At 38.9% G+C, this 24438-nt stretch overlaps 1 protein-coding gene across 7 annotated transcripts in view; it reads right to left on the bottom strand.

The window, feature by feature from the left end:
- DAB2 (DAB adaptor protein 2) overlaps positions 1 to 24438 on the bottom strand; it is a 48036-nt gene that overhangs the window by 17556 nt on the left and 6042 nt on the right. For 6 of the 7 annotated variants that reach the window (XM_036409246.2, XM_036409247.2, XM_036409242.1 and 3 more), the window contains 6 exons: positions 3880 to 4072; positions 2786 to 2925; positions 2025 to 2123; positions 1351 to 1482; positions 546 to 626; positions 66 to 92 (listed from right to left, as the gene is read on the bottom strand). In XM_036409246.2, the coding sequence (XP_036265139.1) occupies positions 66 to 92; positions 546 to 626; positions 1351 to 1482; positions 2025 to 2123; positions 2786 to 2925; positions 3880 to 3970 (570 nt within the window). In that variant the 5' untranslated portion in view covers positions 3971 to 4072. Of the gene's footprint in view, positions 1 to 65; positions 93 to 545; positions 627 to 1350; positions 1483 to 2024; positions 2124 to 2785; positions 2926 to 3879; positions 4073 to 7677; positions 7784 to 24438 lie in introns of those variants that run through there. The other variant, XM_045571805.1, reaches the window with a different exon arrangement.

A 24438-nucleotide genomic window follows, 5' to 3' on the forward strand; every position in this document is an offset into this window, starting at 1 on the left:
CTGGGCAGGGAGCAAACACGGGCTTATACACGTCACACATCACAATTCCCAAGGAGAGAAGATACCTCAACTGCATTGTTGGCTTCTTCCATCTAAAAAGAAAGACACAAATTCAGTGATCTAGTTAATTATAGTTAAAATGAGTTAAATAAAAGAACAAATATACCTATTTATTGGTTCAAAGGCACAAGCAAAAGAGACTCTTGCATATTATCTTACCCTATAGTCCCCGCCCCTTTTTACATTAATATTGGATTTGAACAGAGTTCTGGACTTAAACTTGGTAATCCTGCATAGTCTTTAGAATCACTGTGAAGCTTGTAGGGAGAAAAGACCGGAGTCAGGGACTAGAAATAAATGCTTAATGATAACGCCCATCCATTGCCCTGCTGTTTTGGAAGAAGAGAAAATACATTTCTCTGCTTTACATACTTTGGAGATCTACATAGAAGCCAATTCTCCAGACAGGCAATGTTTACATAATGTTCGCATATGGTCCTAATACTGTCTGAAGTTTATCAGAACCTGTATGGGGTAGAACTTGCCTTTTTCTTTTCTTCTTCCTTTTTCTTCACGTTATAGATAACTTGAAAAAGGTCTTTCAGATCAATGACTAATGGCTCAGCCTGAAGGAAGAGAAAGCATCTTTATCAGTATTTTGATCTTACTATTTTTTTCCCTTAATTTCCCATCAGTTCTTATTTGGTACTCCAACCTCCCCTTTTTCTTAAAGCTCCTCACTCTGCTCCCCTGTTTTATTGGGAGTAACCCCCACTCCCATCACTACCCCCAGATACAAAAAAGACAGCAGGGCGAATAAATACGTAGAACAAACAAGAAACACCATGATAATTTTCCAAGTCCCTCTGCATTCCTAGCATTGCTATTATTCTATAATTAGCATTCACCTTATAAGAATATCCATTCTAACAATCCTTGTGCCATGTGCTCCATGGGAATCAATGACATTTCAAAAATGATTCCTTAGACCCCTGATCGGCAAACTGTGGCTCTCGAGCCACATGTGGCTCTTTGGCCCCTTGAGTGTGGCTCTTCCACAAAATACCATGACCTGGACGAGTCTATTTTGAAGAAGTGGTGTTAGGAGAAGTTTAAATCTAAAAAACTTGGCTCTCAAAAGAAATTTCAATTGTTGTACGTTAATATTTGGCTCTGTTGGCCAATGAGTTGCTGACCACTGCTTTAGACCAATAAACATAGTTATCATTTGAATAATTGTTTACCCCTCCCCCTATCATCAGTTGTTTCTAGAAAGCTCTCTAGTTGAGTGATAGACATTCCACTGAGGACATATACCCCTCCAGAAATACCTCAAGGCTTAGCACTAACCTGCTGCCCTGTTTTTATGGCAAAAAACTGATGCTGGCCTTCTGCTCCACATACATAACCAAATGCCCGGTTGTCTGTCACATCACGGGCAATGAAAGAAATCTTATTTACTGGATGTTCGTGCTCTATCACCTGAAAAAAAGGGACAAAAATACATGATTTACTAGGAAGACTAGCATCTATTTATAGGCTAGCACAGCTAAGCATCTCTGAGCAACACCAGCCAGGCTATTCTTGTATTATTATTTATTAGTTATTTATTTATTATTAATACAATACAACTGAAAGCTTACTTTTCCCTAACCCTCTATATTAAAATAACCCTCTATATGCATAGACCTACGATAGCATCACAAACCAAAGGTTAGTATTAATCTAGTTCTTGTACCTGGGGTCAAAAAGAATACCCATGTGATATTATAGCATAGAGGTGTTTATAGACTAGACATATCATTAGAGGAAATAAATTTCAAGATAAAGTGACTTAAGTCCCCACCCCCTACCCTGTTTTCTGCCTTTACATCTGGAGAAGTGATATATATATATTTTTTTCTTTTCTTTTCTTTTTTTCCCCTATAGAATTTTGAAAAGGAAAAAGGGGAGCTAAAATTTAGTTGCAATTTGTTTGTCAAATTCAGGTGGACAGAAAAGTTTCAGATAAAGTGAATTCTTACCCCAGTTTTCTCATCAATTATTTTGATCCCAGAAAGGGAAATGTTGACCCAGATCCTTTGTTTGTGTTGTCCCTGAGACCGACCAGCCGCCGCCATGCCCTGATGAGGTTAGGAAAACAAGAAAACGTAGTTAAAACCACCCTATGATGCTTCTGATACTAAAACTTAAAAGGCAGCTCTGTTTTCAGCTTAATTTACTATCTATGAAAGGCCTAAACACCCTGCATAAGACAGCTAGAAGGAATGGAAGGTGTTGAGCCAGGACATCACCAGTTCTGTGAACTTGGACAAGCCATTTTAATTCTTTTGATCTCAGAACAGTCATTGGTAAAGACAAGAAGAATGTACCAGAAGTTCTTCAAAGGTGTTACTTCTAGGTCTTGTCTTACTTAACAAGTATTATTTAATTGGTTTCACATAGTGACAGTGCTGGAATTCAAAAATTCAGAAAATCAAAGGGCAAACACTAAGGAAGACCAGTTTCCAAGTAGAGTCTGACTTTTACCTGAAGACTTCCAGGATTGAAACTTGGGTCTGCCCAAAGCAAAAGGCAAGTCAAGTCCTGCTACACTAGAACACCGCTCAGAATATGCAAACAATCTCATGACTAATCAGCAATTGAGGTGTCACTGGATAGATTATGTGATTAGAAATGTTTCCTCTTGAATAACTGAGATATAGGTAAATATAAACTTCCCATCTAATTCCTTCTGTTGGCCATTTGGTGAAGACAGAGGCAAAGCATGCTTTCTGCCTTTTACCTTTAGTTTCATCATAGAATCTTGGCTCATTTTATCTCCTCTTGCATCTGGCACATCATCAATGCCAATGAGCTTGGCCTTGTATTTCACACCATCACCTTTGAATCTGGCCAAAAGATACTCATCTGTCTTTTCTGAGCCTGAGAAAAGAAAGAAATATAGGATAAAGTTTATAAATGTATTTAAATATCAGCCCCATGTATCATCAAATATGTTCCAGAATCTATAAATCAGAGTAGTACAAATCTTGCTTATCCTATGATTGACTAAGTGTGCAATATTCTATCCTTATTCTCACTTCCTTTGAGTAAAACCATGCTCTTTAATACTGTATAAGATGTTGGGATGGAGAGAAAATAAACTCTTAAAGGTGCAAAATGGACTGAATTATGGGAAATTTATGGAACTATGTGAGGTGGGACCTAAGGATATTCATTATAATTTTAAAATACTTTAAAAAATATATAAGGAGAATAATACTTTAATAATAAATTGTTTTTTAATAAAAGAAAAATAAGGCACCCCACAATTTACCAGCATTTTGAACTGTCAAAAAGACAAAAGGGAATTATGAGTAAATTTCTTTGAAAATCTCTTAAGGTAATTATCCCATCTTCATAACTTCTTTTGCTTCTCTTAAAAAGGCCTGTGTGGTCTCATTTCCATTGCTAAAATGTAGAAGTGAAAAACAGGCCAGTCACGCAATATTTTCAAGCTATGAGTGATTAAGACTGGCACTTTGTAGTGGTACTTCAGGTGAAGACCAAGGGTCTATAAAACAAAGGTGTTAGTTTTTAAAAACAGCCACCTGGTCTATTTTACTGAACTATAACCAGATGTTAATTGATAGTTGATTTATCAACTGAACTAGATGGCATGACAGCTGCCTGGCAGGACCTGGGGCAATCACAGGATTCAGAGCCATGTCCTGTGTACGGAGTGAACCCAACTCCAACTCTCCTGCTCAGGACTGGAGGCCAGGCTCAGGGGGAAGCCAGGCCAGGGACAGCTCTTCCTTTTCCCTGAACTTCTCCTTTCTCCAGAGGTAACTGCCACGAGCTCCCCTCGGTGGCCTCAGGAGGATTTCTCCGTACCTTTCTTCTTCTCCTTCTTCGACGGTGCTTTTGGTGCGGCCTGTTGGTCAGGCTGACCATTCGATGTACTGGTTTCCACTTCGTTAGACATGGCAAGAAGGCAGACAGCAAACGCTAGCACCAGCAGACACTCAGTGACACCAGGCACTCCCTGATGGCAAGGTCTCAAAAGAACATAACCGACTGCAGACACCTGTAGGCAGAGGTTAGAGGCGTAATGAGGTTATAACACAGCAAAGCCAGACTTTGTGCTGTAACAGGCCTACCACGAGTGATTCTCGAGCACAGTTCTTCAGACTCATTTTGTTCTTTCTCCTCTATCAGACTGAACTCTGAAAGCAGGGGAGTGGGTAGGAGTGTTTTCTTTGAGGTTTCCAAAATGGAAAGAAGGTGCTCACCAGGTTTTTCTTTAGTCAATTGGTATCTGGTAACATGTAATGATTATCTAGCTAAGTAGCTTGTGTTGGATCTTTGGCATAAAAATCTAGTATGAAAGATAGGGATCAAAATGTGTTACACACAGAAAAATAAGGCTTTATAGCAAAATAGAAATAAATGGAATGCTGAGCTTAAAAATATAGCAACTGGAATGTGAAACTGGGTATTATATATTCTGGTCCTCAAAAAATTCTTTAACTGTAAAGGCAGTGTCAAGTGTAGAGTTATATATTTTATCTTATTCATATTAATATTTTAAAAATGTTAGGATTTTACATCTAACCTCCAGGGCTATCTATAAGCACTATTCTTTAAAAGACACCCACTTTTGAAATTAACCCTTACACATATCAGGGAGAGGATTAATTTATGTGGTGTCTTTTGTATAATTAATTAATTGCATGTGAATACTTTTATACTATTATTTAGTGTTACTATCCTCAACATGGTCGTGGTATATGCTCTCATAAAGCTCCCCATGTATCACAGTAGGTAAAACAGAAAAATGCAGAGTCATTATAAGCGCTAATGGAAGTGAACTAATGTTTCAAAACTTTCTTCCACCCCTCCCCCAAGAGTCAAAGTTTCTACACAGCAGCTGAGAGAGCTAGAGACAGGTTAACTTTCTACCTGGACTGAAGACCAAAGACAAAGAAAAGCCTTTCACAGTCTGTAATCCTGTTAAGATGACCAATGGGCTGCTGTACCCACTAAATTCCTCTTAATTCTATGCCTACAGCATAGAATTTTAGCTTTTTAATTCAAGGATCAAGTCTATCACCTGGGAATATGTACTGTTTGCTAGATAGTTAAAGGACAAAAAGTAAGTTTCAAGTTTTTGCTCAATAAGCTTCAACTGCCACTTACTTGCTTCATGAATGTCAACATGTTCTCCTGAAGGTCCGTACTTAATCCCCCATGAGTTTTTATATTTTTAAAATTTATTTTATCTTTTAAATCCTCACCCAAGGATATTTTTCCATTGATTTTTAGAGAGAGTGGAAGAGAGAAAGACGGAGAGAAATAATGATGTGAGAGCACATCAACTGGTTGCCTCCTGCACATGCCCTGACCAAAGCCTGGGACAGGGAGGAGCCTGCAACTGAGGTATGTAGCCTTGACCAAGATCAAACCTGGAACCCTTTGGTTCACAGTCCAATGCTCTATCCACTGAGCCAAACTGGCTAGGGCTCTTCATAAGTTATTAAATAGTCCTGCAGTCTTAATAGTCTTTAAGAGAAAATACATAAATACATAAACCTATGTATAGTTAATGTTATCTGAATTATTTCATTTGGAGATTTAGTTGTTAGTTTTGCTCAAAGACACCTAGGTAGTAAGGAGCCATAGAGAAGTCTCTGCACGTGGATGTCTTACAGAGTAGAAGGTTCTTTTCTTTCTTTTAAAAAAAATTATATACTTTTGATTTCAGAGAGGAAGGCAGAGAGAGGGAGAGAGAGCAACATCAATGATGAGAGAGAACCACTAATTGGCTGCCTCCTGCAGGCCCCACACTGGGAATTGAGGCCCCAATCTGGGTATGTGCCCTGACTAGGAATCGAACAGTGACCTACTAGTTCACAAGTCTATGCTCAACCAATGAGCCATGTTGGCTGGGCCAAAGCTTTTTGTACTTAAGACATCTTTGGGGGCCAAACACTATTAGCCTTTTACCTGCACTAACTCCAAAATTTACAATAACCCTGAGTATTAGGATACAGTGTGATTTCACTTTTCCTGAGGGAAAGCCAAGGCACAGAGGTTGTAACTTAAACAGATGCAGGTCTAGCCCAGGCTGTCTGGCCCCAAGCCAGGATTCCTCAGATGTGACAGTGATGAATCTCATATGAGAAATCTCATAATAGCTACAGAGATGCTGTTATACACCTGCTGTGGTTGCCGAAAGATATGTCCAGTTCTAACACTTACTAATCAAGGCATAGTTTAAAAATAAGTCTAGACTGCATTGAGTTATTGGGTCTGTTTTAAGCTCTAGTGAGGCCAAAGATCTTATACAAGGGGGGGAAGTGGGTATATAACAACTAGAATGTAACTCTTCTCATTCATTAGGTTCCCTGGGACCCTTCTGACCATAAGCACAACATTAATCAGGAGACATACACAATGAATGTTAGCATAAGGTAGGGGTCACAAATTCAAGCTCAACACATATGCAAAGGGTTACCTGAACAGCTCCTCATCTAAACCTAACTGGTTCTAGTTTTTAGGGACAGGCTGCTTCCTTCATTAGAAGCTTGAGCAGAGAAATGGAAAATATACCTGGAACCAAATGAAGATCTAAAGTTACCGTATATTCTTAACTCCTTCTTGAGGCCTAATGTAGAACAAATTTGTAAATGAAACTTTGCTAAGTCAATAAAATTTGCTTCCACTTGAGAAAAGATATCTAGCTTGGAGTTTGGACTTTACAAACCTCCCTGAAAAAATGTGAAGACTTCCCCCTTTCCCCTTCCATGGCATAAGAATCAGATGACTAAGAGAGATTCTGGAGCTTGCAACATCTTTCCTGAGAAGGCTCTGAGAAATGTAAACCAGAATACCACGTGAGTCATCTTAAGACAACTATGTCCTTTGCACTAAAATAAAAAAATTAAAAAATCTGCTAATCTGCTATAGTTTGTTTAGCCCTTAAAGTTATGCATGCAAGACATCCAGTATTTAGAAGCCTGGAATGCTTGGCCTAAGAACACATGTAGAGTCAAACTTGGCTGGCACTTTCTTATTCTTGCTTATCTTTTCCATCAGTAGGGATATATTGGTATCGGCAATGATACTAATGAATAATTCCAGTATTCTAAAGCAATATCCTGACACCAACGTACCACCTTCTGCTCAGTCTACCTTCTAGCCCTAATTACACAGAGCAGAGAAGAAATTGCTTAGTCAGACTCAAAATACTGGTAAAGGGAGTAACTTGAGTTAAGGACTTATTTAACAGTAGGCCTGTTCCACAAATGGTAGTGAATCTATTTTTAATGTTAAGGGGAATAAGACAAACACCCAACCTACCAAGCACTTAAAACAGTTATCCTGTCAGCTCCATGAAATAGCATGTGTCTCTGCTTTATGAAGAATGAAATGGACTCAGTAACACAAGATTATTTGCTAATAAGTCTCTGAGCTCAAAACTGAACATGATCTATGTCCCTGTTTCTACTATATATGCTGCTACTCTTTATTTTTTTTAAGCTCACTGATTTTAACCTGTATATTATAAGCTGCTTTCAAAGTCATAATCCTATTGACTTTAAGATATAAGTAACATTTTCAGGAAGAGCCAGATATATAGACACAGGGGAGTTAAGGAGAGTCAAGAACAAAGCAACATAACATCTTTACCAAGAGCATCCAGAATTTTGTACCGGTCACAGAATGTATTTCCTTGTCCTTTAGAACTTTATGCCTGTCTCAGCTGAGGTACTACATTAGGGCATGTGAAATATTAACCTCCAAGGCAGATCTCAGGGTCCAAGAGGGCAGCGCACAGCCTTCACCACTATTTTCAAAGCAGCCTTTTGAGAATAAGGAAAGTTGCCAAAAATGAGACAGTGAAGTTAGGCTGTTTCTGAAACTTGATGTAACCCCTTTCTCCCTTAGCTGCTTAGATGCCTATGCTTTTAGGAAGGCTTACTGTACCCTGCAAAGCCACGCTGAGTAGACAGGAAGATCTGTGCAGCCTCTTGAATTGGGGAGGTGAGACTACACAAATGCACACTGAAAAGGAGTCCTTAAAAGATTTGCTTGCAAATGCTGACACAGCTGTAGGGGCCTCAGTAACAAAACATGAGTCAAGGAGGTATACACAAGTTAGGCATTTACAGAGAGCAAGTATCATTGCTTTTAACCCTTGCAAGGGATGCTTCGGGACTAAGCGGACACAAAGAGCCCTGAACCAAGAAGCTGTTCCCTATCTTTGGAACCAAGTCTGACCAGATTTACGAGTTCCCTCTGCAGTTCACTGTGAGCAGAGGTGAGATTGCATAGCAGCTGAGAGTTCAGGCTACGGAATCTTAGATAACGTCACCGTCATGTAGCTCTGTGTACTTAACTCACATTTATTTCTTCACCTGTAAAATGGGAATACAGTTTGCAGAACTGTTATGAGAAATCAACAAGAACTTATGCAGAGACCTCAGTGCCTTGCATATAAACGGAAAGTGCTTAACAAATGGCAGCTGTGATTAAATCAAAGCTAGGCTTCATAGATACTATGTGTTGTGCAATCTTATATTGCATCCAACACTGCTTTCCACAGCAAGTATTTAAACAGTTGCAGAACAACTGGGATCAATAAATAAACAGCTAGTAAATAAAAACATGGAGGAATATAGTGCTTTAATTAGTAAGGCCCAGGTGAAAAAGTGAGAGTGTATGCCAATGTTGGAGTCACTTTCTGTTCAACTTGGCTTCTGAGCCTACAGAGCAGTTTCTGATGGAAACAGGACTGTGGGGACAAAAATCTACTGCACATTATCTAGAGATGTCTGTTCTAATGGATCCTGAGTCTACCCTAAGTCTACACCGTTAGTACTTTCAGTTTTAAAGGTCTAACTCAGATCACTGGAGAGAGCTCTTAAACTGTCAATGTCCAGTGCAAAGCATTTAAACCAAACTCTCTGGACAAGGAACTCAGGTATCTGTATATTGTAGAGTCCCAAATGATTCCAATGTATTGACAAGTGTGAGGTCCAATGGTTTACTTTCACAATCATTTGTCCTGTTAAAAGAAACAGCTAGTGGGTTAGGCTAGTGGTTGGCAAACTCATTAGTCCACAGAGCCAAATATCAACAGTACAACGATTGAAATTTCTTTGGAGAGCCAAATTTTTTAAGCTTGAACTTCTTCTAACACCACTTCTTGAAAATAGATTCACCCAGGCCGTGGTATTTTGTGGAAGAGCCACACTCAAGAGGCCCAAGAGCTTCATGTGGCTTGCGAGCAGTGGTTTGCCAACCACTGGGTTAGCCTATTGAGCTGGAAGAAATCTGGGCAATAATTTGGTCACACCCTTTCATTATAAAGGTTAGGAAACTGAGGACAAGAGGGTATAATTTGTCTAATGGTTACATAACTGATTGTGGATAGAGTTGGTACCAAGAGAAATCTAGATCTTAACATGAGAATCTACTGTTTTATTCCTAGAGATTATGTGTGTCAGTTTTTTAAAAACTATATTTTAGAAAGGCTCTACAAAGTCCATTATATATAGAGACTGGACTGCCATTTAGTAGATATACCAAGCAAAGAACAAGAAAATAGCAGAATGGTTTGAAATGGAATTTCACAGATGTTTTCTGAACCAAAACAGAAAAAGGATTTTATGGGTCTAATTATACATCGTGCTGAATTCTTTCTTGCCTAGGTCGCTGGAGTCCTACTTGGTCAAAATGGCTCATTAATGTTGATTTGGCTGCGGGGAAGAAAGTATTTGGCTAGGTTTGAGATGCAACTCGCAGATCAAAGAATTCAAATTTATTTCAGTACATTCTCTACTATTCAGTGCTTGGCCTTTTAGGGTTTGTTTGTTTGGTTTTTTTAAAGCATGGTAGGAAGTTTGAGTTCTTATGTTGGCATAAGTTCTTATTCTTGAGTCATTATGACCTCTCCTAATTTTGTACTCACCCCCACCCATTTTGTTTTTAAAATAAGTTTTTATTAAGAATAGCTCTAGTAGGCCTAAAGAATAGTAATCATAATAAAGAGTGTTTGGGAGACTTTAAGCTTTAAAAATGAGCTTATTACAATTCAAATGAAAGTCCATTCTCTAAACTGGGCTTAGCAACCAATTCACTAGAAATGTCTAAACATTGTTCACAAGTTGAACTGATGTATTAAGTTTATGATCAACTCTATAATGGTATCACTCGGTTATTTCAATACAATAACTTTGAACACTTAATTCTAGGGTTAGAAGTAGCAGAAGGTATAAATTCATAATGAGAGTTGCTCCAGTATCTTGGAAATGTGGGGCACAGATAATATACTTGTTTGAACAAAGGCATACAGAGGGGATTGAATCTAGAGTCCTCCTTACTCTTATTCAGACCCTATAAAAAGGAGCAGTGTTGGAATATTCCTGAGGTCCTTTGACCATGTGGAATTTTTGTGAAGGTGGATACATGAGGCTTGTAGTTCAATGAACTAAAATTAGAGAGCCTGCCCATCTCAACTTTAATACTACAGTCAATGAGTTATTCCACCTCAGATCTTGAGTGTGACCTCTTCCAGCTTAGATAAAACAGAACAGGAAAACTGAAATTCAACTTTGTCTTTTAAGTCACTTTAACAAAAGAAAGGAGGTGACCTTGAAGTATTGGAGGTTTCCAACATTGCTTTACAATGCTGGCATTGGATCATTTGAGCTATGCTCTGACACAGTTCCTCTGACACCAAGGACTATCTGGACATGGATCACTAGGCTCTGGGACATGTGGCTCTGTGTATCTCAAGTGAGCTGGGCAGGACATAAAGTGGGCATAAAGAAGGGAACGGGAGATTTCTAGTCTAGTGTCTAGTTTCACCAGAATCACCAGAGTTCTGCATCTGGGGGTCTTTGATTCCTAAACCTCCTAATTATAAAATATTTGCTTTCTTATCTATTATTGTTTCTTTTGTACATGTCATGTGGGAAAGAGATCGGCAACATGATGACTACATCCTTGAGTTCAAGGTCATATTCATCAGCCAGTCCTCTTTCTATTAGATAGATATTGAGCCACCTGTGGAAGAAGCCATGAGTGATTCTCATTAATTCCGAGGAAAGGCTATTAGGAGTTCACTGTTTTGGGAAAAAGGATAATACGGCTTTTGTGGGATGGGAGGGATTTGAAAAAAGCTACCCTTTCCCATATACCTTGGGCTTTAGACTTAAAAGTAGTTTTAAGTCTATAGCAAGCTGAGTAATTGTGTATAGCAAGCTGAGCCATTTATGGAAATGGACAATAGACTGAAATGGTCCAACACAAGGTGAGGGGTGCAGGAGAGGGGAAAGTCCTTATGGTTAGAGAGTGGGTAGAAGGTAAAATGTCTAGAATAAAATCCTAGGCTCAGAGGGTTCCCATCTCACCCAGAAGATACCTTGGCACTTGGACAGGGCTCAAGTGGCTGGTGGGTGGTATATATGAGCACACTGAAAGAGCTGTATGACAAGAGGGCCATGGCAGGACTTGGCTAAACATTCTCCCCTTCAAGACTTCACTGCAGGACCAGTGACACAGTGGCTGTTTCAGTCACCAGAGCACAAGCTTCAGTGGACAAAATCATGTTTTAGTGGTAGCACACCAGTCTACACTGGGTTGCTGCCAGGGGCTGGGGATACCCCATGCTACAGTGACAAGGATAGAGGGGGCCCTCACATGGTTTGGTATGTCTAGCTATGAAATGACAGTAACCAGGAAGTATACCAAAAGAGTATGAAGAAGGAAGAAGATTTCAAAAAGCTACAGTGTTCATAGATAACTGGGCTGAGCACTTGGAAATTAAAGGTTGAATTAAGAAGAGCTCTATGTTGTACAATTTGATGGCATAGGATACTAAATTTTATTCTGCTCTCCTCTCATCCTAAATCCAAGGGGAGAGAGAGTTCTAAAGAATGAGAAATTTACATAAACATTTTTAGGGTTTTAAATGTTTTCTAAAATGCTACTACTACCATGGAGTCTCTAGAAATTTTCTATTGCAAGGCCTTTGGGCCAGCGATTTGAGGAGAAGCATGATGAAACTGGTACAAAAACACGGCAACACATGATTTTTTTAATTCGGCATCTAAATGTACAATGGATACTAAGTTTGATACTTGCAGGAAAGATAGTAAAACAGCTAAGAAGTCAAGGTGAGGGAAAATAACTATCAGTGTACCCATTGATTCCTAGGTAAATACAATGACACAATTCATACTCTTTGTAATATCCTCCCTCATACCTATGTATTCTTACCCAAATTGACCTGTAAAGACCTCATTGTTTTCATGTCTATCATTTCTCAGGGTAGATAATTCTACCAAAACTAAATCCTCCACGTGGTTCTAAGCTAGATCTTAAATAATTCATATAAATGAGTCTAAGGAGTTTGTTTCTTAGAACACACAACATCCAGTTGTGCTTTCTCACACCCAAGTAAAACGATCGATCCCAGATGCAGTTGATACAGATGTACAACATTATCTAGCACGTGGACAATAGGAGGCAATAGTTCATGAGACGTCACTTATGATGCTTATGCACATAAACCTGTTAAACAGGTTTCCCTTGCTTCAAGTGCCATTACAATAGTCATCTTGAAGATCTTGGTGGATGTTGAAAGTTTAAAAAGCATGTTATTTAGAAGCACCTGCATTTGATACGTTAAGCTGTAAACACCAATAGAATTATTTTATGATGTAAGCACATCAGACCACATTAAAAGCAAGCAGGCAATCTTAAATTTGTCCTCTTCCAAAAGCCAGCACTACAAGCATGGCTTGATATTTGGCTTGATCTTTAATTCATCTGGCTGAATTATACCAAATCCCAATGTGGCTTCCCTTTCAGGCAGAGCCCTACATTTATAGATTTCTCCAGGCCATTTATATATTCACTTTTAGAAGGATTCTTCATGATTTAGCTCATTTCCCTTAGAGAAGAGCAGGCTGCTCTCAAGACAAAAGAAAAAAAAAAAGTCATTTAAAAACACAAAGGGATAGTCTACTTATTTGTTGAATGTCAGGTTTACAGAGAATCAGCAACTTGAAAACCAAACCTCTTCCCTCCTAATAATAGTGTTCTAGCATGCCAAATGTTAGAAAGTTTCTAGAATACTATCTAAAAGGCCAGGGGAGTTCTTCTAAAAGAAATAAGAATATAGACATATTTATTTACTTCTTGGTTGCTGGACAAATTAGATCAGAAATCCCTACATAATTTCAGGTTCTGGTATACAGGGAGAAAGGTAATTCTGCCAACTTGTTTTCTTGCTTTTTAAGGTGATATATTAATACTACCTGAGTCTTAAACATTTAAGATCACAAGATCCAAAAAATTCCTGAAATATCTAGCCTACCTGTTTTGAAATTGTGAATACAGCTGTACAAATATTCTTCATTGGCTGCAGAGTGAGTATGGGATGGACAAAGTGGCAGAAATGCACGTATCCTTGAGCTATGTGTCTTCTCCAGTTTCATAATGCTCATCATTCTCTCATCTTTTGGGAAATAGTATTGGGCCAAGTAAGTACATGGGAATCAACAAATGCATTTTTAAAACTGAGGGATGGAAAAACTCTCAACAGCTACACTTTAACCCCTGCTAAATGAAGTAGATTTGGGATCTTAATTGCTGCACAATTGAAACAACTACCTGAGAAGAAATAAAGTGTTCTGGTGTACTGAAATATCTGTGCACAGTTCATTCACTGCAGAGATAAATGAGCACAGGCAGTTCCAGTTACAATTAAAAAAAAAAAAAAACACAGTCCCTACCACTTAATATCATACTTCTGATTATAAAGTGTGAGACAGATTTTGTTGCACGAATTTTAACTATAAACCCAAGTTAATGTAATCAAAATTATACCTGTTGGAATCATATAAGTCATAATTAATTGGTCCTCCCTTCTACACACATGTCTAGACATCAGCCTTAGAGACCGTATAGCAATCCAATCAGCAAGTTTGGAAGAATAATTTGGGGATCCTGGTATCCAGTAGAGTTTTCAGGGGAATATCACTCTTATGTGATCCTCAACAGTAAAACGCTACTCATCTACAGAAATTTTCAGGAAGTCAGTTGCATACCCCCTTTAGCAAGTCATTTAAGGGACTTCTCCAAATAAAGTTAAAATGGATGATGGTGTTTCAGAGAACTGAGGTCAGAGTTCTTAGGAAATGAAGGTACAGCTCACTTGTCTTCCTTGTTTTTATAATCAAAGACCAGGAGGAAAGACCTCTACCACCTTAATCTGTACAGATGTCAACAAGCTTATTCTGGGTTTTAAAGAGCAACTTCAAAAATTTGCTAACATATATATTCCACTGAACTGCTTTCTTCAGTCATCTCTTTTAACTTTAAAATCTTTCTAGGGCAGTGGGAGGGGAAAAGAAAATTTGTACTCATTGCATACAAATAGGATATCTAAGAAAATTGTCTTGGTTATGTCACTAGACAACATTTTCAAAGGCTCATATCTTGAATATTTCATTTCATCTCACCCGCTTGTGTAAATAAATAAATGAGCTACAGAGATAGTAACCAATGACTTTGAGGAGCTTAGAACATGTTATTTCTCCCCCCCGCAACCCAACACTTTTTTTTTCCTCACTTTTAATCTAGATATTATTCTACAAGATAGAAAAAGCAATCAGTGTCTCATATTTATATTAACATGAGGTAATATTTCACACAATATGCTGTTTCTTATGAATGTTATGCTGCTAGTCTGATAGACAAGTCAGTTTGGATATTTTAAAAGGCAGTACATGTGTTCATGAAACAAGTCATTAGTTCATATGGTGCCGAAGGAATTGCTGCTTCTCAAAGCGCTTAATTTATTTGAAATGATACATTTACATACTAGGACTATTTAGTTTTTCTGGTTTTGTAGACCATCAAGATGTGTACTGGATCTATATCTATGTTTTTTAAAATATGGTATTCAAAAATCATCTCCAGCTGCAGAGTTTTAGAGTAAATCCAAAGCTGGGTAACCCTCTCCTCCCATGTTAAGTGAGTTTGATTTAAGGTAATCTTACTTATTGTGTTGTCTAATAGTTGTGCTAAAAAACCTATGAATTATATTCTGTTTTTTTAATTTTTATTTCTCAGAGCTTTGGCTAGAAATTGTGCTGAGTATGTGTTCTTTGGATTAAGTTATTATTTATGAACCTGCCCAGCACTCAGAGTCACAGGTATTACTACTTTACGGTCAAGGTTTGGCTTTCGGGCAAGAGGTTGGTCAAAGATCTGGACACTTTCCAGAATAAGCGGGTGAATGAGGGTTTTCTTTTCCCAGGCCTGTTGAATGCATACCATCCCTAGAAGGTCTCATTATCTTTTTAAGATGAAAAATCATATGGGTGTCTCCTGGGTCTATTGTTCTAGAATGACATGAACAGGTAGAAATGGTTTTGTGAATGTATGCCACTTTGTTGGCATTGAGCTGAGGCCTCCTGGCCCACTATGAGATAGCCACATTCACAATGAATGACAAAAAGACTTTTGGTTAGACTACATGGGAACGTCAACATCAATGACTCACTGTAAAGGAAGTTTCCTTGGGTCATTAAAAAAAAAAAATGTCATATTTAAGCAAGATACTAGCTTCCAGAGCAATCTTGCCTGTTCTCTGAACCATTAATGACCTGAGGCAAAATTCTGTTCCTATTAATTAATTGACACATAAATACTAAAGGGAAACATGGGATGGATATGTGATTAGATAGGGCTCCATTTGTAGTCTCTCTTTTGATCTCTACTATGGTTATTAAATAAAAGTAACTTGAGTTGGTCCGTGAAGCTTTAGACTAGGGATGTCGAACTCAATCAGAGAAGGGGCCAAAAGCTAAAATCCAGCCTAAATCGCGGGCCGAATGGTTTACTGAACAATCATAAACTGTCATTGTGATGGAAACGCAGCGGAGTGCAGTGATGACAGCGCGGTGCGGGCCACATTGCAAGGCCTGGCAGGACGGATTTGGCCCGCGGGCCTTGTGTTTGACACATGTGCTTTAGACAGATCCACTCCACTGTGGCATCTGCTATTTCCTAGTCTTCTTATGTGGGCATTTTTACCATCAGAGAATGCAATTCAATCATTTGTTTACTTAGCTGAACTCTATAGCCCTGTACAAGGACAAGTCTTCTTTGAAAGCCACTATTAAATTCATAATCCAAACTTTATTAAAAAGACTCAATATGGCAGACAAGGAAGTTAAGATAAATCCTCACAAAAGTAACGATCAAGGCCTCCTACACTTCACAGAAGGCTTCAAGTGTAGCAACATTTGAAATTAAGAATGTGTCTGTAGTTGTAATGTTTTATTAGCTAGCAATGTACTTCTTCACAAGCTATAGAAGTGGATAATTAGTTACACCAAGGAAACTAGTGGGAGAAACATCACTAATAAGTTTTCTTAAATCTTCTAACCTAATCAAAGTTTTACTTTTAGAGCTAATTATCAGAAGTTGGATGTGGATCAAGTATCTTTCTTAGGGTCATTCTCTCCAGTGTTGAGGTTCCCTACCTTAAATGCCATTTTACACATGCACCTCCATGTAAGAAATTCCCTTAAAAAACAACAACAAATGCCATCCCTTCTCACTCTAAAGAGTATGTAATTTATCTCACACTGACTAGCCAAAGTGACTACAAAAATAGTAAGTCATTGGCTACCCTATGCTTCGCTCTGAAGTCATGCTATTAGAAAATTTAAAACACCTTCAAATATTGATAGCCTTTTGTTCTTTTTGTTGTTGTTGTTGTTGTTGTTGTTGTTCAGAGCATCAGGGTTTGATAGTCAATCTGCTCAAAGCCATTAATTTAGTGATTGGAAACAAAATTTGCCCCTGAATGCCAGTGATCAGCCTGACAGCAAGTTAACTCATGTAATAAACCTACATCCCTACTACACACCAGGCACTCATCCAGAACAAAATAAAGATCTATTTCCTTAGAAGGTTTACACTTTAGCAAGAGAATCACATACATGGGTTATAATCTTTCACAAGGTGGTAAATGCTCAAAAGATAGCAAAGTCAATTGGTAGGGCAGGGTTGGGAATGACTTAAATAGATTTCTAGGAACACTGAAGGAATACTACATTTTGAAAAGTTAAATGCATCAAATATTCATGACAGACCAGGTGTGCTGCCAAGACTTTCTCAATGATCCAATGGGGAAGGTATTATCATCCCTACTTGACAGGAGTGGAAGCTCAAGAACAGTTCACCAGCCAATGAAAGCCACACAGGTCTAAGCTCTTAACTTCTCTGTGTTACAACAACACATGCCAAAGAAAGAATTAAGGTAGTTCTTCAGACAAGTGAAATATGCATGACCCAGAAAATACATTTGGGAAGGAGTAATTGATAGCAATGCCTAAAGGATATTTATGTCAGCTTGGTTAGGGCGAATATCAGAGTAAAAAGTTGAAGGGTGGGTCAAATGGATTAAAGTGGTTTATAAAACTATATTTTGTCTAAATGGTACTGGGAAGACTTTGAGGTTTTGAGCAATGGTGTGGAGGTCGGGGTGGTGACAAATCCCAGTACAGAGCCATGGCATCAAAGAGTCAGATGGCTTTGTAGTAAGGTGGTTGCATCAATTTACCACTTTGAGTGATTCAGCACTGCTGGTTTCTTTCATTTAAAAACTTGGCTACTCTTTTGGAAACAAAGCCTTTTAATGGAAAGGTTAAGATCTAAAAATCTCAAATGTCAGAGTCAAGGTTATCCCATCATGCCAAGCTATGATGCTCAGAGACCTTCAAACTTCAAATAAACAGTGTCCTAGAGGTGGCTCTAATAATAGTTAAAGGCCACCACGTCTCAACCACCATTCTAAGGCCTATTCCATCCTAAAAACAGAATTTCCATTAGAACAGTTTGATAAAAACTTGATGTAAGTGAGATGATATTTGAAATATGAGCACCTGAAGGAACATCTTTTGTAAAAGGCAGCTACTGACAAAAAGAATCATGGCATTATAGCTCCTTGCTTGAAACAGAATATATAGCATTTCCTCATTTTATGGATGTTTCCCTACATAACTACTGAAAGACTAGAAGATCAGAATCAAGAAATGATTACTAAGAAGGATGGAAGCAGGGTGAGAGAAAGATGTCTGCTTCTCACACATTTAGAATAGTGACGTTATGTACTTTAAAAATCAAATTCCTTAGAGATAGGTAACTTGTCAGCAATATTTAAATGTAGGTAAATCTATAGTCTAACTTGGGCTAAAGATAAACACATGAAGATGCTCTAGGTTCAGATACATGAAATTACAAAGGCTAAGAGGGTCTCCACAGCGAACATATTTGAAAGCATACAGAATGCTGCCCACAGTAAGCTTTCTACTATCTTCTTAGACATCACTAATTGGTACTTACCTATCCAGAGTTGTTGAGAAAAGCTGTTGGTATATTGAAAAGTGAACGGTACATTTTGAATTAAATGATAACTACCGTGTTTCCCCGAAAATAAGATATCCTCCGAAAATAAGACCTAGCGCATGGAAAGATAAGACATCCCCTGAAAATAAGACCTAGCGCAACTTTGGGAGAAAAAAATAATATAAGACACTGTCTTATTTTTGGGGAAACAGGGTAGGATTTGGAAAACCTCTCTTTTTTTTAAAACCCTCACCCAAAAAGATGTTTTTATTAATTATAGGGTGAGAAAGGGAAGGCCGGGGGGGGGGGGGGGGAAGGAGGGAGGGAGGGAGAGAGAGAGAGAGAGAGAGAGAGACATCAAGCAAATCCCCAACCTAGGACTCCTTACCAGAAATCAAACCCATAACCTATTGATGTAGGGACAACTCCCCAAGCAACTGAGCCACCCAGCCAGAGCTGGAAAAAGTCTTTTATGCTACGATTTTGAAAGTTGATCAGGGTATGGTCTTCTGCTGGTTTTTAGACTGGTGTTCTTGGAACCACTGGCGTCTGTGCAGACAGTAATGAGCTGTCAACCTAATTTAAGCATTTTAAAAAGCCTAATGGACATCACATCTTTATCTACAATACAGCTGCACATGCAAGATTTAAAAAACACGTTTGTTTCACTTGGGCAGAGACTGTGTTAAGTCAAAATAATAGCCTTAATTAGCCAGTGTTGAGCCAAAGGTTTCATGTATTTTCTCAATTTTTATTAGCTCTTTAGTAAACAGTTTAGCAAATATTCTTAAATAGGAAAAACAGAAGGAGAATAAGGAGTTGTCCTTGGATGAAATATCAGGTTGAAAACTAGTCACCAGTATTATTATTAGCCAAGTGATTATACCATCGGGACCAATGGACGTATGCGCTCTGATGGATACCCCACTGGTCGAAGTTAAACCAAGGACTTGAAAAGACCACACCATCTGGAGAATTTCAGTAACAGCTCGTCTGCTTTTCTCAGGCCCCGAGCAGATATAAACTAGAGGAACATATGGATATTACTCATTATAAATAACCTTAAAGTTTTTTTTTAAAAGGATTCATAACTGTTTTACTTATACAACAGATGATAAGGCAAGCTCAAGTTTCCCATTCTGCTTACTCTATAATAAAAATGTTCAAGTAATGTTACAAATGAGGAGCATGAGTAATACATTCACCTGGCTACCTGGTTATTGTTTATTGAACACCTACTGTGTGCCAACCACTGTGTTATGCTGGATATGCAGTGACAAAATCAACATGGGCTCATAGTACCGGGGAGAGGGAACAAGCAAGTAATAGTTACAACTAAGTGCTTTAGAGAAAACATTTCTGATGAGGGTAGAACACTTCATTGCCGTTAGTAATGATTCATGAACAAGATTAGTGCTTCATACTTCAAGGAATTTTACATAAATTACTTTCTTAATGTCAACCACAGAAAGATGCAAATTTTGTCTTAAGGGCTTAATTAGCCTCCTCAACAGACAGTTTTAAAATTATGACATTGACTTGAAGCATTCCTTACAAGGGGGATATGCACATTTACTGTTTGGGAGTCTCCTACAACCATAATGTAATCTGGAGGAGTGTCTGTGTGCCGGAGCCAGTGGGAGGGAGGAATCTTATGGTACATTAGGTCATGAAAGATACCTGTGATGCTCCCTGCACAGCTACCTTAAAATCTGAAGTTTTGAATTAACACTGTTCTCATAAACATCAGAAGAAACACCATGTTCATTTGGCATTCAATTTTCACACTGCAGAAGGGCAAGCAATTCAGAGATGACGCAAACCTTTATATTCTAGAACCAAATGTGTTCTTGGGCATTTTGATTCGTTGATACACTTATTTATGCACTCATTGGTTGATTCTTATATGTGCCCTGACTGGGGATTAAACCCAGAACCTTAGTGTATCGGAACACCACTTTAACCAACTGAGCCCCCCAGGACTCCTTTGGCATTTTGAATTGCCAGACTTCCTAAGAGTACAATCGTGTCACTTTCAGATCAGGCCAAACTCCTGAATCACGGATTGAAATGAAGCAATATTACGAAAGGATTCTGGCCACCCCCTAGCATGGCCAGTTGTGTGGCTTTGGTTATCTAAGGAGCTAGATACAAAAGATTTAGCAAGTTGCAACTAGCTAGTTGCAAAAGAGTTAGCAAGGTGATGTCAGGCAACTCTCGGTTAACGTGACCTTTCAAGAGAGATAGGACTTTATTATCCCCCTCATCAGTAAGCCCTCAACCAGTGTTGGCTGTGGGAGGTACAGAACAGGACATGGTTGCATCCAATGTTTCTATTAAAGAGTCCTTGTATAGAAAACAGAACATTTGTGTCTCCATACACTACCCAAAAACAGAACTACAGAAGTTATTTTGCATATGGATATACCTACAAGATCCACAGCAGTACTGTCTGTAGCCTAGCTGGAAGCTAAGGTTCTATCTTGGACTGTTCACGCCTACTGAAACTGGCAAAACCCTGACCCTCTAATTCTCCATAATTAACCTTTGTTTTCATACCTTTCCTTTCTCTTCATCATTTTTTCCTCCATTCTAGCATTCCTCTGCCTCATTGCCACCCCAAGTCCCTGCTTCCAAACAAGCAATACTTTCTTGTCCCTCACAATTAGCCAACTCATATTACAGGGTTATTTTGATATTTCCTAGACATATTCATAATATGTTTGAATATACTTAGAACACTTGAGGTAATGAAAATCTTTGGGGGGGGGGATCTTTGTGGGATAAAGTCTTCCTTCTTCTCAAAAGGTTCAATGAGAATCAAATGGTAAGAGACACTAGCTGTATCTGAACTGCATTGATGGTTGAATTATTGCAGTGATGTTCTATCAGACGTCCTGGCCTTCCTGACTCTCATTAACCAGGCACCATGTTCAATTCCAAGATTCACTGTCAACCAGAGATTCAAATTCCTTTATAATTAGAATGCACAGTAAAACAGTATATGTGTCCACTTGTTCCCTGGGGAAACTAATTTCTTCCTCATGGGACACACACACACACACACACACACACACACACACACACACCATGCTCTCTCATGTTGCCTTCCTATCCTGTAATACCTGTCATACTTACTGCCTTCACCTATTTGAATTCCTACCTGTCATTCAAAGTCCACTCAACGTGTGCTGTTTTAGGGAAGTCTTCTCTGACTCTCACCAGCCTACCATTTTCCTATAGTTGCCATGATCTAGTGTTGCCCTCTGATTCATGTCCAAGTCTTCTCCCCACTCAGTGAAGTTTTGAGGTCAGGGAATCATTTGTCTTTCTTTTCCAAGCCCCACACAATCTGGTAAAAAGCAGTGCACTTATAACAATAGGGGTAAAAACATAGTTTCCATTTGATCCTTAATGTTCAGTTTGGCAAAACTCTTCTCTACTTTGATTGCTGACTTCTCATGAAATACAGGTTTTTCTTCAACTGCTAAGGAATCTCCACTCAAACTCATCCTGCCAATGCCAATACAGCCAGGTGAATGGATCTGAGTCAGCATTTTGTCTTCCTGATTTAACAAGGAGAGCTACTGCTTAGCAAATAAAAATCTATGTTCTCGCCCAAAATGCAAGGCTCAGTGCAATCCATGTCTCCTTCCTAAATGATATCACCTCTTATCTCTCTGCCACTCTTGGCCAAACTGGCTGTGAACAGTCATTTGTAGCTCAGAGCCCAACCTTCTAACCTCTAACCTATGTCACCTCCTTAAAGCCAGACTTCCAATTCTTCAGACACACATTTGCTTATGTGCTTCTCCTTAGAATGCATGACCTCCACTATTCCTTTACAGGCCAAGTCCATTATCACACTGATATGTGCTCTATCCTCTGGACCCTGCTCTGTATCACTTAATTATAATACAACCATATGCTAGTTGAGTAGTTGTCATTTTCTCAAAATGTCTCATAGGCAGCAATTGTTGACCTCTATGTGTCCACCAGCAGGTGTTAGGTAAATGTTTTCATCCAACTGTCAATAACAACCACTTTCAGTCATTGAGAGCCTTAGACCAACTGCATAAATCAGAAATCCCAAAGAACGAGTTATCAGGCAGTTAAGCAAGCATCTACGCATCAAGATGTCCTTCAGAAGACAGCTTGTACACTGAATAAAACACCATTTTAATTCAAGCACATGTGTGTTTCTGAAAAGACTCAGCTATTGTTGCCCCTTAGTTCAGGCAGAAATCAATATTAAATCTTATAATCAACCAACTAAGGATGGAAGAGCCTATTCTATCAGTTCTATCTCTTCCACTTCAGAAATGGGATTGCATTTAAGATGTTAACTTTAGCCGAAGCCGGTTTGGCTCAATGGATAGAGCGTCGGCTTGGGGACTGAGGGGTCCCGGGTTCGATTCCGGTCAAGGGCATGTACCTTGGTTGCGGGCATATCCCCAGTAGGGGGTGTGCAGGAGGCAGCTGATCGATGACTCTCTTTCTCATCGATGTTTCTAACTCTCTATCTCTCTCCCTTCCTCTCTGTACAAAATCAATAAAATATATATATAAAAAAAAGATGTTAACTTTAGAGGCAAAGGTTAAAAACAAAAAGCAATCAGACTCTCAAACCTCAGAGGGAAAGTAAGGGAGGATGGGGGTAAGGGGAAGAGATCAACCAAAGGACTTGTGTGCATACATATGGGCCTAGCCAGTGGCCATGGACAACGGGGGTTGGAGGGGGGCATACCTAGGGAGGGGTTTGGGATGGGAATGGGGGAATAAGGACAATTATGTGAGACCATAATCAATAAAATAAAATAAAAACCCAAACAAAAATTAATACCCCTCTCTCCCCCAACACAGAGCTGAGACATTCTTTTAAAGGACAGATATTTGAGCGCCTATGATACGTACCATTCTGACTTCTGGCCCTTTAATCTAGAGGTCAATTATACGTTTCCTGTCTCAACTAACACTGTGTCTCAAAGCCAAGCTGGTTCAGCATTCTTCACATGAGTACGCCAGCCCTTGGAAATAAATTCAAACACATTTGGCTTATTTCTGCTGCACTAAAGGGTAGCAAAAAGCATTTTAGCATCTGTACTACACATCACAGAAGATTATAACAGGTCTTGGTCCCCTAATAGGACACTTAAAATATGAAAAATAAATGAGGCCAAGTGGGTGAAATGCTTAGAACAATGGGGGGCGGCTACATCCAATATAGACACATTTAGTGAAGTTACTCTTCACTTTCCAGTTATTTGGGTGTGGTTTAACTCTAGACCTCAGGAGGACTCAACTGCCCTGCCCACATGAGATTCAAGTGGTACCTTTAGAGCTAACAGTTGGGTGCCTGTGCTGATTTATAAACCATTGCCACATTTTCCTGCTTGACCTTTACACTTAACAGTTTCAAGCTTGAACGTGGTCATGTCTACATTTTAACCTGCCTAAAGCTTGCAAACAACAAGAACATGTGTTGACATCAGCTTAGCTATTACATACAGACTTGTAGTTCCAGACCAGGTACATTTCTGAAGCAGCAGCACATTATACTAATGGATAAAATGAAACTCAGATGTTATAGCTCTTGTCTTCAATGGCTAAGCTGGGCTGTGAACACAATCATTTGTAGTTCAGAACCCACGCTTTGAACCCCTAACCTATGAAGTCTTCTCAAAGCCAGACTTCCAGTTCTCTACTTCTAGATCATGTCCTTGTACTTTTCAGTCTAAGAGTATGATCTTTGCTAAGCATCAGTCTCTGATTAACATCAGTCATTCCTAGGACTGATTTGCAAGGTGAGGTGAGGCAACTAAGGGTCAGAGACCTTGAGAAGCTTGTCTGAGGAGTGGCAGGCCTATCTTTTACATTCTTTGCTTCACAGGATGTAGACTTTCTTCTCAATCTCTACTCACTGGAAGTTCCTCCATTGCCAACCTAGTACATACTTTACATAATAGGGACTTAATAAATATCCAGGTAAACGCCAAAATTCAAATCGTACACATT

The sequence above is a fragment of the Pipistrellus kuhlii genome, unplaced genomic scaffold (genome assembly GCF_014108245.1).
Source record: "Pipistrellus kuhlii isolate mPipKuh1 unplaced genomic scaffold, mPipKuh1.p scaffold_m20_p_4, whole genome shotgun sequence".
Taxonomy (NCBI): domain Eukaryota; kingdom Metazoa; phylum Chordata; class Mammalia; order Chiroptera; family Vespertilionidae; genus Pipistrellus; species Pipistrellus kuhlii.